The following is a 16,852-nucleotide window of genomic DNA, read 5'->3' as shown; positions in this document are numbered from 1 at the left end:
GATGTGGAGGGAGATGGCAGAAGTTATTAGAAGAACAGGAAAAGAAAGTTTTGGTGAATCTAAAGGAATAGGACCAAGAGACAAGGAGTCCTGGTGGTGGAATGCGAGTATACAAGAAAAGATAAAGATAAAAAGGGAATGCTTTAAAGAGTGGTCTTTATGCCGCAATGCAGATAACTGGGAAAAATATAAGGCGGCTAAGAAAGAAACAAAAGTGGCTGTAAGTGAAGCAAGAACAAGAGCATATGAGGGTCTCTACCAGTCTTTGGACACGAAAGAAGGAGAAAAATGTATAAATAGAATCGCAAAGAGCCGAGAAAGAAGAACGAGAGATTTAGATCAGGTTAAGTGTATAAAGGATAAGGATGGAGAGGTGTTGGTTCAAGAGGAGAAGATTAATGAAAGGTGGAAGAACTACTTCTACGAGTTATTTAATGAGGGACAGAAGACTCTTCCGAGCCTTGGTTGATTATGCACAAGGGAAGAAGACCAAAACTTTGACTACTATCGAAGAATTCGAGACTTTGAGGTAAAAGAGGCTCTAAAGCAGATGAAAAATGGCAGGGCAGTAGGACCTGATAATATCCCTATTGAGGTTTGGAAGGGTCTTGGAGAAAAAGGCATCAACTGGTTAACCAAGCTTTTTAATGAGATTTTAAGGTCAAAGAAGATGCCTGATGAGTGGAGAAAGAGCACATTGGTACCTATCTACAAGAATAAGGGGGATATACAAAGTTGCGGAAATAATAGAGGGATTAAGCTTATGAGTCATACTATGAAGTTATGGGAAAGGGTGATAGAACGGAGGTTGAGAAAAGAGACACAAGTAATAGAGAACCAATTTGGATTTATGCCAGACAGATCTACCACTGAAGCGATATACCTATTAAGAAGGATGATGGAGAAGTATCATAGTAATAAAAGGGATCTATATATGGTGTTTATTGATTTGGAAAAAGCGTATGATAGGGTACCAAGGGAGGTCTTATGGAAGGTTTTAGAAAAGAGGAGAGTAAGGATCGCATATATTCGGACAATTAAAGACATGTATGATGGGGCCACAACTAGTGTGAAGACTCAAGGTGGTGTGACAGAGGAATTTCCTATTGGTATAGGATTACACCAGGGATCATCCTTAAGTCCATACCTTTTCACATTAGTCTTGGAAGTACTCACAGAGCACATCCAAGAGCCTGTGCCATGGTGCATGCTTTTTGCCGATGATATCGTCCTTATGGGAGAGTCAAGGGAAGACCTAAATAAGAAGTTGGAGTTATGGAGAGAAGCTCTAGAAGTGTATGGTCTGCGCATAAGCCGTAGCAAGACGGAATATATGGAATGTAAGTTCAGTCTGAGAAGGGAAAACCCCAATATAGAGGTGAAGATTGGAGAAAACATTCTACGAAAAGTTAAAAGTTTTAAGTATCTTGGGTGCATCATACAGGATAATGGAGAGATTGAACATGATGTAAATCATAGGACCTTGGTCAAAATGGCGGAGTGCATCTGGTTTTATATGCGACAAAAAGTGCTTTTAAAACTTAAAGGTAAATTCTATCGCACCGCTATAAGACCGGCTATGCTGTATGGTACGGAGTGTTGGGCGGCTAAAGGGGAGCGCGAACATAAGTTGAGTGTGGCAGAGATGAAGATGTTGAGATGGATGAGTGGTCGTACGCGATTGGATAAAATAAGGAATGAAGATATAAGGGAGAGAGTTGGAGTAGCACCCATTGTGGAAAAGATGGTTGAATCGCGTCTCAGGTGGTTTGGACATGTGAGAAGAAGACCGATAGAACATCCAGTCAGGAGGGTGGATGAGATGGAAGATGGACAAAGGGCGAAAGGCAGAGGAAGATTTAAGAAGACCATCCATAAGGTGGTCAAACGAGATCTATATGTAAACGGTCTCTCTGTAGACATGATACATGACAGAGCACAATGACGTCGTTTGATTCATGTAGCCGACCCCACTTAGTGGGATAAGGCTTTGTTGTTGTTGTTGTTGTTGTATTAGTATTATTATTAAATTACAACTTCATCTCAAAATAAAGAGAAAAACAAAAAATATAAAGATTGATCTTTGATTAATTAAAATTTCTTTTGATATTGTCATTAAGAACAAATAATCAATCAAATTAAAATAAAACACAAAAAGTGTTGCATCAACAAAAAAATAAAAACTAAAAAATTAAACCGCTAAAAGATTAACCCTTGGTTCTATTTTTTTATTGAAGTCCAATTGGACTTTTTCGTGTTATTACAACAAAAAAGTGATGCATTTCATAAATACTATTAACTTTATTCGGGGCCAATATATAAATATAAAGTATTTGACCAACAGTGAAAAAACAAGGGTGGACCATCTAATCATTCGTCTTGATACATTAAACAATGGTAATTCCAAAGTGATTAAATTGATAAAGTAAAAAAATAATAATTTAATCATTCTTATATTAAGATAATATAATTCACACATAATAAAAAAATAAATTTAATAGTAATTACTAATTGGATAAAAAAAATTTTAAAATGAAAAAGTTAGTAAAATAATAAAATGAAGAGTTGATCACTTTTAAATTAAAACAGTGGCACATATATTGTATGAAAGTTATAAAATTAATGATGATTAACTCTTTGTTTTATTATTTTTCTAATTTTTTATTTAGAGGATTTAAATTTTGACTGATCAATTCTTTATTTTATTATTTTATAAATTTCTTTAATTTTTCATTAAACATGGTCTTTCATTTTTGGTAACATTGGGCCTATCCCCAAAAATAAAACATTTGTACTTTGGAAAACAACTATAATGGATATTTTTATAACAAACCTAAAAGTTCAATGACTAACCCTTAATAAGCCCAGAAAAAAACCTAATTCTCTGATTGGAAAAAAGGCTAATTCTAGAGTTTGGGTTCTTGAACAAAAAAAAAAAAAAAAGCCTAATACTACTTCGGAGTTGTGTCTTAATTTATTCGATGTTGCTCGTTCTCACTTTAGTCACTCAACTCAACTCAACCGCCTCCCGCCGCCGCACGAAGGAGAAGCGCCACTAGCCACCGTCTGAGAGAGTCTTAGCCGCAACACAGTCAAGAATGGACTCCGACGAGGAACACGCGAAAACCCTAACGCCGACGGAGACGAAAGACAAGAAGCACAAGAAGAAGAAGAAGAAGAAGAAAGACGAGCTCGTTAAGGCGAAGATTGAAGTTGTGCGTGAAGAACAGGACAAGATAGGACCAGTCGTTGGGTATTTCCCTTCCGGATTCGATCCAATTAGCGATGGCGCCGCCGCGACGGGGTTTCATGTTTACAGGAACAGGAGGACGAAGAAGAGGATGCAGCTTGTGGTTGGTTCCCCTTCCTCCCCCGTCGAATACGTCGGAACTAGCTATGCCGGTGAGGCCGCCGCCGGGCACTCCTCCATGTATGCCATTGGTGTCTTTGATAAGGAAAAGGGAACGCTCAAGGTTGTTCCCGTTGCTGCCAACAAGGTAAAAGCTTGGGTTCTGTTCTCCTTTATTTCTGGTGTTTATTTTTTTATTTTATGTTCTATTTTTCAGGATTTTGCGATTTTGCATAGAAATGGATAATCAACGGAAACTATGATTTATTGTTTCTCCGTTTTTGCTCTTTTCGTTATAGAATTATGAATATGTAAAAGCTCTTTAATGTTTTTAGGGTTTAACTATTAAGGGTTGTACCGCACTGTTAAGGTTAGCTACTGAGGAAGTCTTTATAAAAAAAAGGTTCAAGTGTCCAATGCATATGTTATATAATAAAAATTTTAATTTTCTGCTATATTTTTTAACTTGGTTGTGTTGTTTGGAAAATGATGAATTTGAGGTGAATTTGCAAAGGTTTAGTTAACCTAGTTCGCAAAGTTCTATTATAAGTTGGTTTTTTGATACTCTAATTTGGTGAACATTTGATTAATGGGTTGCATTACAAACATTAAAGTGGTGATTGTTGAGTGTTGGCCCTTGTTTTGATTGGTTTTATGTGGACATAATAAGTGTTTGTTGCTAATTGTGGTGTGTTGTTATGTAGATATTTAGATTGGAACCTAAAGTTAAAGCCTTGGATGCCGTTGACAAGGAGCCTGCTACCTCAACAGTGGAAGAGCTGACTCCCTTGGACTGGGCAGCGAAGCAGAGGCAGATTACTAATTTGTTTGGAACAAAGAAGGAAATAACAAGGGTATATTCTGGCTCATTGTTTACGAAACCCTTTTGTTCTGTGCTAAACAACAATGTGGTCCTGAACTGCGCACAAAATCATGATATTTCTGTGATTTTGTAGATAAGTGATAGACAGAATAGTTTTTGAAATACTGATTTACTGATGTTTTGATATTGGGGTGGCAAGAATTCTTTAGCTTTCTGATAGAGGGTAAAAAGTTGTTTGAAATCCATTCGAAGTTGTGCATTTCACTTTCAATTGTCTCTCTATTATGCCAGCTAATTCAGGTGTTTATTTAAAAATTGAAACATCCTCTTGGAGAAAATATTGTTGTCCTATTAATGTTTAACATCCTGTTAGAGATACTTGCTATTGTGAATAAAACTTGCATATTATCAAACATCTCTGCATTCAGCAAGGTGAATCTTTCTTGACTGTTTTGCATTGTGACTGTGAGAGTATGATACATGCTGCATAAATTCTGAAATGCCACTGTTTAGCTCACTAATGTCAATGACGACATTTTCTGATTTTGTCTTTTGCTGGCAATAAATGAGGTTGAGTTAATGGATTTAAGTGGTTGAGTCTCCCAGACGTTGTCATTGAACTTGGTTTAACTGATTTTTATTGGCATTGCTGTACACTTGGAAATCATTTTGCAGACTAAAAAGAGGTTAGCTCTCAATCAAGATGATGATCCTGAATCACAAAAGAACCTGGATGTGAAGATGGAAAATGTTGATGTAAACAAATTGGCTCTTGAAGGTACTGAATCTCAAGTTGCCCGCAACATACCACCATGTAATCTTTCTGCAACCTCGCCGCAGGAGGCATATGTATTGGATCAAATCATCCTTAAAGGAGAGTGGGGTTACCTTGAAGACATTTATTATATTTTGTTGAAGGAAGAAGAAGCTGACTTCAGTTCTTACCCAACTTTTGTTTCCAACAGGATTAATAAATTAAAGAATATTAAGGTATCAATACAAATAAAACCTCTTTACTTAAAATCATAAGTTCAGCTTTAAGGGGTGTTTGATTGGATTACTTCTTGATTTTTTTATTTATCTTTAAAAAAATTGAAAAATAATTGCCTTTCCCCCCACCCTCCTGTTAAATTGTGTTATAAAGCTTGGGGTTATAATTTGTTTTTGACAAAATATAAACAAATGCATACGGATACAGTTCAATCATTTGGAGCATTCTGCATTGGAAAAGTTGTTTTTCTGTATTTCGGATATGCAGAACTTGCTTTTTACTATGAAAGCATAAGAAAAAATTTTTGCAAATATAAGAATAATTTGACAACATATTTCTTTCACCAACATTCTACTGTACATAAGTTTTGGGATACCCAAAGCAATGTCTAAGAACATCACCTCTTCAAGGTGGCGAATTACGATTACCCAAATGTTACTGTGATAGATACTGGGCATGAACTTTAGGCTTATTTTATCCCAAATGGAAAAATCATATCCAGTTTCTAATGTATTCGTTTACAGGATGATTCAGAAAAGAGGAAACACTCATGCATACTGTCATTCATCAGTCATCTTGTAACGTTCAAAGAACAGAACTCTTTCAGGGATAACTCCACCATGAAGCGTCTGAAGATCCCCCACATTCTGCGTAATAGATTCTCGGCAATGTTTGGCAATACTTCTGGTTCTAATTCAAAATGGCTGTCTTCTGAGAAGATTAGTCTTCTCGTTTGTTATATCCTCGTGCTGACTCTTTTCTTTGACGAATTCGAGACTGACTATTGTGATATAGCAAAGGATCTGAAGATGAGCCAACTGGTGGTGAAACAACACTATGAGCATTTGGGTTGCAAGGTTAAACGTAAGAACAATGTCAACCATGCCACACTTCCCATCCCTCTTAAATTTCCTGGTGTGCGTCAGAGGAAGCGAAAACGTTAGATGGAGGATGGGTCGCTGTCGGAGTCCAGTTGGTCTGCCGTTCTCAGTGCTTGCAGGTGTCAAAAGGTTGCTATCCATACTCGAAGGTTACTTAAAGTATTATATTATTCTGGGCTATTTGAACTATGTTTGCTGTTTTGATTGTGAAAGAGGTGATTTTGAAGTTACCATCACACATAGATATAGTGAAAACTTATCCATGAAAGAGTAGAATCAAGATCAGCTAGATCAATTTTGGGGATTTCCGGTTTCACTTTATGTTATGAATTCAAGCTTATAAGAACCTCTGTAATCTCATCATGCTTGACAACTCTTGTAACCAGTATTAACCACTCATGCTTATCTCATTGTGCGCACCAGCCCTCAGCTAAATGTTTATCTTGGATTTAATTGACTAATACAGTAACCCTTATCCTAATTAGTGATTAATCCTCAAACAAGAACTAATGATGTGCGATTGTTTTGCTGCAATTTTTAGCTGGAGAATTAAGTTTAGTTACTGGTGGTGAAGTGAATCAAGCTAAGTCTAGTCTCACCAAGTTTAATTCGGTTCACTAAAAGGTTTGGTTGCTGGATTATGCTTTGCACTGTACTGGGTTTTCTTCTCGCTTGTTTCTTTTAAATTTGTTTTTTACGCTGTTAAAAGAAAATTCCATTTCCGTTTTCAGAATTAATGTCGTGAAATACAAGTTGGTATAATCTTTTTTGGGAAGATTGTCTATTGTTTATGACAATTAAAATAAAAAGGAACAAATCAAATAATATCCCTACCGATTTACTTGATTGAAGCAACTATTCATATATAAAAAATTAAACCTAGCATATGATGGAAATGGTTGGGTACTCAACATTCTTAGAAGTAAAGAATGATGCCATATGATGAAACTAATAAACGGAAAAAAAAAAAAAAGTGTTTCCCAATTACTATTCTTTTACTTTAACGTGATTCTACCAACTAGAATAATGAAATTTAGAGCCTACCTCACAAATGCCTAGATTAGTTGTCCCAAGTCTAAGCTTAGACCAAATTATAATACCTTATTTAATTAATTTATTTTTTTTCACTCAATTTTATGTTAAATACTTTTGCTTTTGAAAAAGAAAATTATGAAAATACTAGTTTTAAATTCATTAAAATAAACTTGGTAGACAGGTTGTATAACCTTTACTCCAGCTAAGAATAGTTAAATCTTCAACACAGTAGAATTGCAATTCTAGGTAAGAATCATAATTATGCAAGTTCAATGGCTCATTCTATAGACAATAGTGACCAAAAAAGTGTCTCATAAACACACATAAAGATCGTCAAAATAGGACAAAAGTGTGATTATGTGCCCCTTAACTGGCACCAAAAGTGTTAGTGGCTCTTTTTTTACATTGACAACCATCATTATTGTCCCCATTTATTTATGAAAAAGATGAATAAGTAGTGCATATCATTTTCAACATTTCATCAAAAATGGGGCGTCCTATCACACATAATATAAACTAAAAGGTGTTGAAAATTAGGCTCAAGAAAATTGGATCAATCAATAACAGTGACGCCCCATTGCAATTTCCAATCTTGCACTTATATTTGTTAATCATAGTGCCCTGACATTTAGCTACTCATACTTAGGGGTGGCAATATGTACTCTATCTGCGGGTACCTAATCTGACCCCACCTGATCGGGTAAGGTTGTCAACCCGATCCGCAGCGAGTAGGGTAGGATGCGGGTAGAATTTTCGTGCGGGTCGGGTAGGGTGCGGGTTGAGTTTCAACCTTATTCGACCAACCCGCACTCTATATATGTTTATGTTATATACTTATATAAAAATATGTTTTAAGTGGATGTTAAATCAAAGACCTCTCACTAAATACAAAAAATCCTTAACCACTAAAAGAAAATCATTAATTGATAATTTAATATTTTTTTTTACATAAAAATCAGTTCTATTTTAAATTATCATAAAGTTATATAATAATGTTGTATATTTTTTGTAACCCGCAGGTAGGGTCGGATACCCGCGAGTTAAGAGCGGGTAGGGTTAGGGTTGGAATATTCTCAACCCGCGGGTAAAATAGGGTTGAGTTTATATAAAAATCTCAACCCGCGGGTAGGATTAGAGTTGAATCCAAACCTTATCCTACCCTACCTATTGCCACCCCTACATACTAGTTAAATATCAAAGTAATGTTAAGAGGTACTAAATATCCTTCTAAACATTTTCTTTTAAATACTAAATAACATATAATAGAAAATAGACACAATTAATGTCTTAAAATATTAATAGAGTATATACTAAAATTAATCCTTAATGAATTTTAGCGTAGACACTTTAGTCCTTAATAAATTTTTATTACATTGAACGTCATAGAGAATTACACCTATCAGACAAATTAATCCTTATATCAATCTTAATAAAAAAAAATTAATGTGTATTCGTCAAATAAATTGCTAAGAAAATTTATTATAAGAGTACTAGATCTTCATAAATATCTTTTATAAGATAAATTAGTCCTCTTTACAGAAGGAGTAATATGTCTTAAAAACTTCTAAAATAGTAAAAATTTATTGAGAATTAAAATGTTTAATTTAAAAATTTTTTGGAGACTAATTTAAGCTATGATGCATGGACACTGACATGGACACGGGACACGACACGACACGGGATACATCGACACGCGAATTTTAAAATCTTACACGACATGGAGACATGTATACATATAAAATATAAAGTATTTTTTAGATAAACCGTAATGATATTTTAATATTTTATTGATATTAAAATATAAATTATTTTTTTAATTATTTTTAATGTCTTATTTTTATTATATTAAGTATTTAAAATATTTTTTGTTTTAATAAATAATAACATATACTATATCTAAATTTATTTTAAGAATATATATTAAGAATAAGATCGGACACATTGACACGTGATGGTATTTAGGTGTGTCCAAATGTGTCCGGAGAAAATTTTTTTATTTTTTATTGAGACACAGTTTGGACACAGCAGACACGCGTATCAGACGAGTGTCGGTGAATATCGTGTCCAAAATGTGTCCGACACGCAAATACGACAACTCAACAAAATGTCCGTACTTGATAGAATTTAGTCAGCACATCTTATTCAAACTGCTTATGTTACTTATATTTCTATACTATAATGATAAGCATACGAAAATAGTTTATTACACAATTTTTTTTAGTTATTTCCAAAGTTTCAATCTAAAACTTCTTAAATTATAAGTAATTTGTCACTTTAACTTTTTATTATTTATATATATTTAATAAATAAAAAATAAATTAGTAAAAACATTAGTGCTCATTGATACACTAATAATAATAAGTCGGCAGCTTTTTTCTTCTATTTTTCTTGCTAATGATTGGTAAGGTGTCACGATTCACAACACTATTTACAAGTGATGATCATCTACTAAATTTGTTTGCACAGAATAAGATATAGCTTTCGGTTACACATGCATTGTTTGGTTTAGTACTTTCGGTTGAATAATGGTGTATATTGTTTGTCGAATGCTTACGTTTGATTGTAAAATAAACCAATTTGGATCTGATATCACAGTAATTGTCCCGTGATATAAAAACCTTCAGGATGAATTGTGATTCAAAAATGTTATTTATATACTAAAATTTTAATTATTAAATAAAATAACCTACTATATATTTATATATAAATATATATATTGTTTAATTTATTTTTAATATATATTTTATATTTTAATATATATTTTATATTAATAACTATTTTGATAATTAATTTTAATATATATTTAACATAATTCACTATGATTACACTCCCTAAAATTTATTAAAATTACGCACAATATTGGTTTATTTAACAAATATACATTCATTGAAACATAATAGAAAATTAGTCGTAAAAAGTCATTTTTAATCCATTAATGCAATCTCTCCATGCATAGAAAATTTGCGGTGATAGAAGAACAAATACAAAAATTCTTACAAACAGAAGAACAATCACAAAACTCTTTTCTTTTAAAGTTATTATAAAAGATATTTTTGTTATTTCAATTAAATAAAACAAAATAAAATTAGAAAAATAATATAAAGCTGACAACACATATAAATTTTTTTTTATAGTATTTTCCAGTTCAATAGACTAAGAATTAGTGAACTAACTAACCTAAAATATTAATTAATAAATTACTGTATATACAAAATATATTTAAACTTTCAATACTTACTTAACAACATTTAATTAAACAGATTAATGGACTATCCAATCTAAAGTGGTTCGCATATAAGAATCTACTAGTTATCTTATTAGCAATGGGTCTAAATGTATTGTTTAGGCCCTATACAATTGGTCTGATATAAGATAAAGTATAAAGAACTAACATTAAGCTAATAATTTAATATTAAAAAAAATATTTTAAATGAAAAAAAAATTGTAAAATAATAAAATAAAAAATTAATTATATATATATATATATTCCGTTTGACCCATTTTGGGTTAAAACCTTTAAGATTAACATCCGATTTTTAATTCTAAATTATTTTTATCCTTTCAAAATAATAAATTTAATTTTCCAAAATCTTATTTTCCAAAATACGCGGTACTAGACAGACTAGAGCCGGTATTGCCAGTTTAAGCGCCAGTACGTATTTTTACAAATTTTTTTTTAAAAAAAAGATACAATTTTCAACTCAAAAAAATCATTGAAATCGAATTTCACCTTTACATTTTCAAATTAAAACTTCTAAATTTTGAATCTTCTCCAATCTCTAAAAAATTATTATTTTTACTAAAGCGGTTAAACCGATTTTTACATTCTCCCCTCTTATATATATATAATTTTTATCACGCTTGTCCACTTTTGCTACATTATAATACATATTAATTATAAACAACGCAGATAGTTAATTAACAATCCATAAACAAGATTCTTTCGTTATAATGCATAATTACATACTTAACAATTGACATAGATGATTAAGAATCAATAAGATAAAATTCTTTTGTTAATATAAAAATATATTGTAAAATGAAACAAATTCATCATCATCACGAATAATTTTAAAATAGATGTACCATTATCCATCTTGTTTTCTGGTTTTTTAAGATGAATTTTAAAACGTACGCTTAAAAAAAATTAATTTATGAAACTGAAATAGATATATTCGACTATAATATGATATCAAAATATATTATTCAATCTAATATAGTAAAAAATTATTTTATATATGAAAAAAAAATGAGTGATTTTGTTGAATATTGGTGTTTGGGGGTGCTTTATAAGAATGTAGAGGTATCAGAAACACAACTTCAACACGCATTCAACTTATTAACTTTTTAGAAAAATTGATGCAACTTTCACAGAGATTTTAAACAGAAATACACAGAGATTCACCACTTGTCGAGCCAAGGAACACCACGCACCTGTGTGTTGAAGGTGTAGAGATTCCTTGCTTGTTTCCAACATCCCTTTCGCAGATATTTACCGCCACGTTTCGAACAAGGGTGCGTGTTGCAGTAGCAGAGAATCCGAGCCAGTGTTCTAGCCATGTGTCGCTCCCTGGACAACACGTACCCTGTATGTTGACCGCTTGGCAGGATGGTCTCCATGCACCCGACATGTCATGCTCCGGAAAGGTCAAGGAAGGGTTTTGTTGAAGCCTTTAAAAGGGGGATGGTTTTGTTGTTGATTTTCATTTCATTCATGTAGGGTTTGGTGAGAGGGTTTTGAAAGGAGGATTTTGGTTGTTATTGAGCGGAAAGAGGGTGATATTTTTTGCGAGAGTGAGGATGAGATTAAGTAATGTGTTAATTGAAAAAATGGTAGGTGATTATATGTCTGCAGAAGATTATGTTGTTAATTATTTGGGACAGCCTAATTATATAAGTTTAGTATTTTTGCTAATTTAAAATTTCGTATTTAAATTGTATTATTATTAGTGTAATTATTTGAATTAATATTTTTATTAGTAGTTGTAGTGAATTAACAAATTTAATTTCTTTTTGTTGATTATTATTTAATATGATAATTTTTTCAATTCTTTTATCGGATATTCTATATGATATTATTATTAATCGAAAATAATATCATTTTAATTTATCAAGTAATATGTAAAATTAATAAATAATATAAATAATTTTTTTGAATTTTTGTAATTATATATTTATTTTCTGTTATAAAATTATTATTGTATTTTAAGTTGCATAAGTAGCTTTTATTTCTTTTATGAAAGTGGAGTTAAGTTTTAATTTAATATTTGATATATTATATTATAATTTTGCTGTTTTTGGTTGTCCTGTATGTAACACTCTAACTATCAGAACGTTATGCTTTTGGATGCACTATTCTAATAGCAAGAGTATTACGATGACTTTTATATATTTATTAATAAGGTATAAGCCTCAACGCGTAAATCTATCGATGGTTTTACTAAAAACTTAAAACTTTTTCAACAAGAACAAACAACACATATTCACATACTTAATATTAATAATACATTATAGTATTACATACAAAAGCAATTACAAAACCTACCCCTCTGAATAAAACACTAACTAACAAGGCGAGGGAAAAATAAATTCTAACTCAATTCGTAAACATAATCTTCTATACTCCTGGAGATCTGCACTAAACCTTCGCACCTGTAGCTGAAAGGGAAAATAGGGAGTAAGAACTGGGGAGTTCTTAGTAGGGTCAAGGTGTATAATTATGTTCATTTTATTACCATAACCAACAGCAACGAGCAATAGAATACATTTAGACTTAACAAATAAAAAACACAGAAATCAAACAATCATATAACACACCCACAATCACAGGAAACACACTCACAAACAAATATGCGCAAATAAGTATGATGCATATCTGTCCTATGGCTAATAAGCTCATTTGTCGGTTATATAGCTAAACCCGACTATATCTCTGTTGTGCATTAATACCATTAGAGGAAATATATGCCCTGTCACCATTAGAGGGAATATGTGCCTTGTCACCATTAGAGGAAATACGTGTCCTGTCACCCTTAGAGGGAATAGGTGCACTCTCACCCTTACAACCAGAGAGAAAACACAGACATACTTGTCACAATCATCCTCAATCATGTATCATTTATCATAATCATTCAATTTCATAATCAAAATCAGTTTTCATCATTCTTCTTTCTCATCCTTTTTCCGGAGCAAATGGACAACGTCACTGCATCTTACCCGGTAATTCAAATCTTAAATCTCCTCTTCGTGATATTCTCCAAAAACTTTCAAAACCATTTCACTTAAAACCAATTCTTCTTCCCAAACTCAACTCTTCTTTCAAAAGACAAAAGAATAATCATTTATTAGTTAAATCTCTTGGCAAGGCCTCTAGATTTTTAGGGGGCGATAACCAATCTTATTTCAAAACCAAATCATTTAAACTCAAACATAATTCATTCTTGTCTTAAATAAATCAAAATAAAATAAAACTTCTCAAAATTCTTCTAAAAATTTCGGCAGCACCTCCCCTAAAATTCAGATCTTGCCACCCTTTTCGAGTCCCATCCAAACCATTTCCAACAGCAAAATCATTTACAAAATCGAACTAATCCTAATATTAAATCTCTTTTAAAATAAAACCAACTCAAAATTCAATCGTTTCCAAAATCAAATCATTTTCTTTAATAATTCAAAATCAACTAATATAATTCTTAAAACTTTTGAAAATTTATTTTGACCTCCAAACATTTTAGAAATTACACTTTAATCACTAAACTTCTAAAAGTTCTATTTTAACTCACAAAATTTTTTTATTTAACTTCTAGTCCCAAAACTCTTTTTTAATTATATTTTGCCACAAAATAGTCAAAACACGAGGGTTTTGTGTTTTTTAAAGAACCAAATCAAACTCGTCAAAAGTTCATCAAAATTAATTTATTTTTAACTAGATTTTCAACGGTTTCGGTAACTAATTTTTCACAACTTTTAATTTAATCTCACGACCATCAAACCTCATCAAATTTATTTCAAAAAATCACATCACAACAGCCCCAAAATAATCAAAATACCCCAGCTGCCTGTTCATATATAGCCAAATCAAAATCTCAAGTAAACAACAATAATTCAACAAAAATTCAACATAAACTTAATCAAACTCAAACAATAATCAATCAAACCAACATTCACTCATCAAATTCATATTTAATTATTATAAAATTACTAAACCCTACCTCCATGCAGAAATCACAACAATAGAAGCATCAGGAAAAATTTCTGAACGAGAAATTGAAGAAGAAAACGTCAAAATCGGCTACTCTACCTCCGGGGCTCCCACTTGGCCCAACCTTGCATGGAGGGACAGCGTCGCCATCGTTGATTTCTCCCGAACAAAAGTGACATCAACATGAAGAGGAGGAAGATACGAACACTTTGATCATATTAGATTTGTTATTGGAGTTACGGATCTCAAAAAATCGAACGTCGAAGATGAAGGTTCCATAGTTTCCTTTCTCTTCTCTCTCACGACCTTTCTTTCTTTTTTCTTTCCTAATGAATCCGTTGAAGATGATGATGATTAATGAGAATTTAGCATGCTTAAATTTGGATGACATGTAGGGGGTACGTGTCACTCATTTAAGCTGCTGAGTCAGCGATTCAAGTTATAAATATCTTAAACGGATAATTATGAAAATTGAATATATTAAAACACAAGTAATAATATATATGAGATATTAATATAAATGACATTAGTAACATAATGATAAAAGATATACGATGAAGTATTAGCAAAGCTAAGCTCACTGAAGAGTACCAATATTTACTCATATCGGCGGATTTTGAACTCGATAATAATATTATTAACTAAACTCTATTTTTAAATTAAAAATATCAATTACTCAAATTAAGATATACATATAATTTTCATTACTTATAAACTACTAGAATTATAATTTTAATTATGTAAAATATTTCATCATAACAAAATATTATATATAAGAATATGAGTTTAATTGGATTCAAATAGTTATAAAATTAATGTAATTACTTTTAATAAAATTATTTCTAAAAATAAAAAACTTCAATTAATAAAATAAATTATAGGTTATTTATATTTAGATTTTAAAAAATATGGGTCGTTACACTGTATCAGGCTACCAGGAAAATTCTTTCCCGTAAGCTTGATATGCCGGAGACATGGCATCCGGCGGTTGACCAGGCTTTATGAATAACGGGATTCTACCATATATCAAGAGTGGGATAGATCAGAGGGCATTCCGCCTTGCTATCTGCTCTTATGGAAAGATGGAGGCTGGAGACTCATTCCTTCGTATTGCCAGTTGGTAAGGTTACAGTGACACTGGAGGACATGTTACACATATTTGGCCTACCGATTGATGGAGAGGTTGTGACCGGTTGGATCGATAGCAGTCAGGACTTCTTGGTCAACCAGAGCATGGCGATTTTTGGCAGCGAACCCGACGTGAGTAGTTCATCTAAAAGTGACATAAAGTTGTCCTGGGTTCGCCATATCAGAGACACACGGCTTCTAGACACTTGGAATTCTATTCAGCGATACGTTATGTGTCACATCTTCTGTCTGCTGGGAATCACCCTATTCGCAGATAAGTCGATGGCGTATGCCTGCGAAGTACCTACCACTGTTCCAAAATTTTGAGCAGATCGACACTTACAGTAGGGGTCAGCAACTCTCGCACATCTTTACAGGGTATTGTGCCGTGCATCGCGGTACGATTGCAAGGAGATGGATGGCCCACTTGATTTGTTGTTTGTTTGGACGTGGGAGCGAATGCCCTTTCTTGCGCCTATTCCAACCAGAACGAACTTCTAACTTAGAAATACATTCACCCTATGGGTCACCACTGCCACCAACCCCACTTGGTCCAGCACGTTGCGGACATCTACTACGATTATGACCTTGTCTCTCGCAAAGACGGCATACTCGAGGACTACGCATTTTCTGTGAATCCATTTCATTTAGATAGTGAGTCGACTTATAACGACATTTTGATGTTCGTCTCAGGGCAGAATTTGCGACCATCGTCGGTCCTGGGTAATCAGGCCATGTCACCGTGTCGTCCAATGGGACAAATTCAATTCTGTAGATCTTGCAAATCTCCGACATCTTGTACACATCACTGATATACACCTACCAATTGAGGCGCTAATTAGTATAGCACGCAATAACATGGCAACATGGAAGTCGCTCCACCTGAAAATGCCCACAGTCACATCTCCATCGCGCAAGATGTACTACTAACACTCGTCCGCTTGGCATTTCACACAGCTCAAACACCTCATTTCTTCGATCAAACCGGTGCATGACTATGTTTCCTGCATGCTGCATATTTGCCTCTACTACTGAGTGGCAAACTCAGAGTAAGTAAATCCAGTGCGCTTGTGCTGGTAAGCCTCAGTACTCTTCCGCGTAAAGAGCTCGTTCAACCGATAATATATTTCTCGGACGAGCGCCAAGACAGGCAGATTTTGGGCACCCTTCAAAACTAAATTAATGCACTCGACAAGGTTTGTCGTCATCTAACCCCATCGATGTCCCTCGTCAAATGCCAATACCCACTGAGGTAGTTCGATGTTGTTGCACCAACAGGCATATGCCTCGCCTCGTTCTTGCAACCTCTTGTAGTTGACGTTGTATTCCTCCACCATCCTTGAATACCCATGTTGACCACAAGCTTTTGCAAATGCGGGACCTGAATTTCCTTAAGAAGTTGCTACCAATGTGCCAAATACAAAATATAAACATGCTCTCGGAG

General features: G+C 33.2%; 1 protein-coding gene across 1 annotated transcript; it reads left to right on the top strand.

Moving 5' to 3' along the window:
• The first annotated feature begins 2,886 nt into the window (after nt 1-2,886).
• Nucleotides 2,887-6,454, top strand: LOC112741896 (DNA-directed RNA polymerase I subunit rpa49). Its single transcript, XM_025791063.3, has 4 exons — nt 2,887-3,497; nt 4,054-4,203; nt 4,848-5,162; nt 5,688-6,454. Exons 1-4 carry the CDS (start codon nt 3,099-3,101, stop codon nt 6,105-6,107), a joined length of 1,284 nt encoding a protein of 427 aa, XP_025646848.1. The 5' UTR covers nt 2,887-3,098; the 3' UTR covers nt 6,108-6,454.
• Nucleotides 6,455-16,852: the final 10,398 nt, after the last annotated feature.

This window comes from Arachis hypogaea, chromosome 14 (genome assembly GCF_003086295.3).
Source record: "Arachis hypogaea cultivar Tifrunner chromosome 14, arahy.Tifrunner.gnm2.J5K5, whole genome shotgun sequence".
NCBI lineage: Eukaryota > Viridiplantae > Streptophyta > Magnoliopsida > Fabales > Fabaceae > Arachis > Arachis hypogaea.
Note: the sequence above shows the minus strand (reverse complement) of the source record. Positions and strands in the feature narration are given on the sequence as shown.

Bases quoted from the DNA above. Each gene is read 5' to 3' on its own strand.
- LOC112741896 (XM_025791063.3), top strand. From the start codon at position 3,099: ATGGACTCCGACGAGGAACACGCGAAAACCCTAACGCCGACGGAGACG. The intron at 3,498-4,053 runs GTAAAAGCTTGG...GTTGTTATGTAG, and splicing joins TTCCCGTTGCTGCCAACAAG to ATATTTAGATTGGAACCTAA. The intron at 4,204-4,847 runs GTATATTCTGGC...ATCATTTTGCAG, and splicing joins CAAAGAAGGAAATAACAAGG to ACTAAAAAGAGGTTAGCTCT.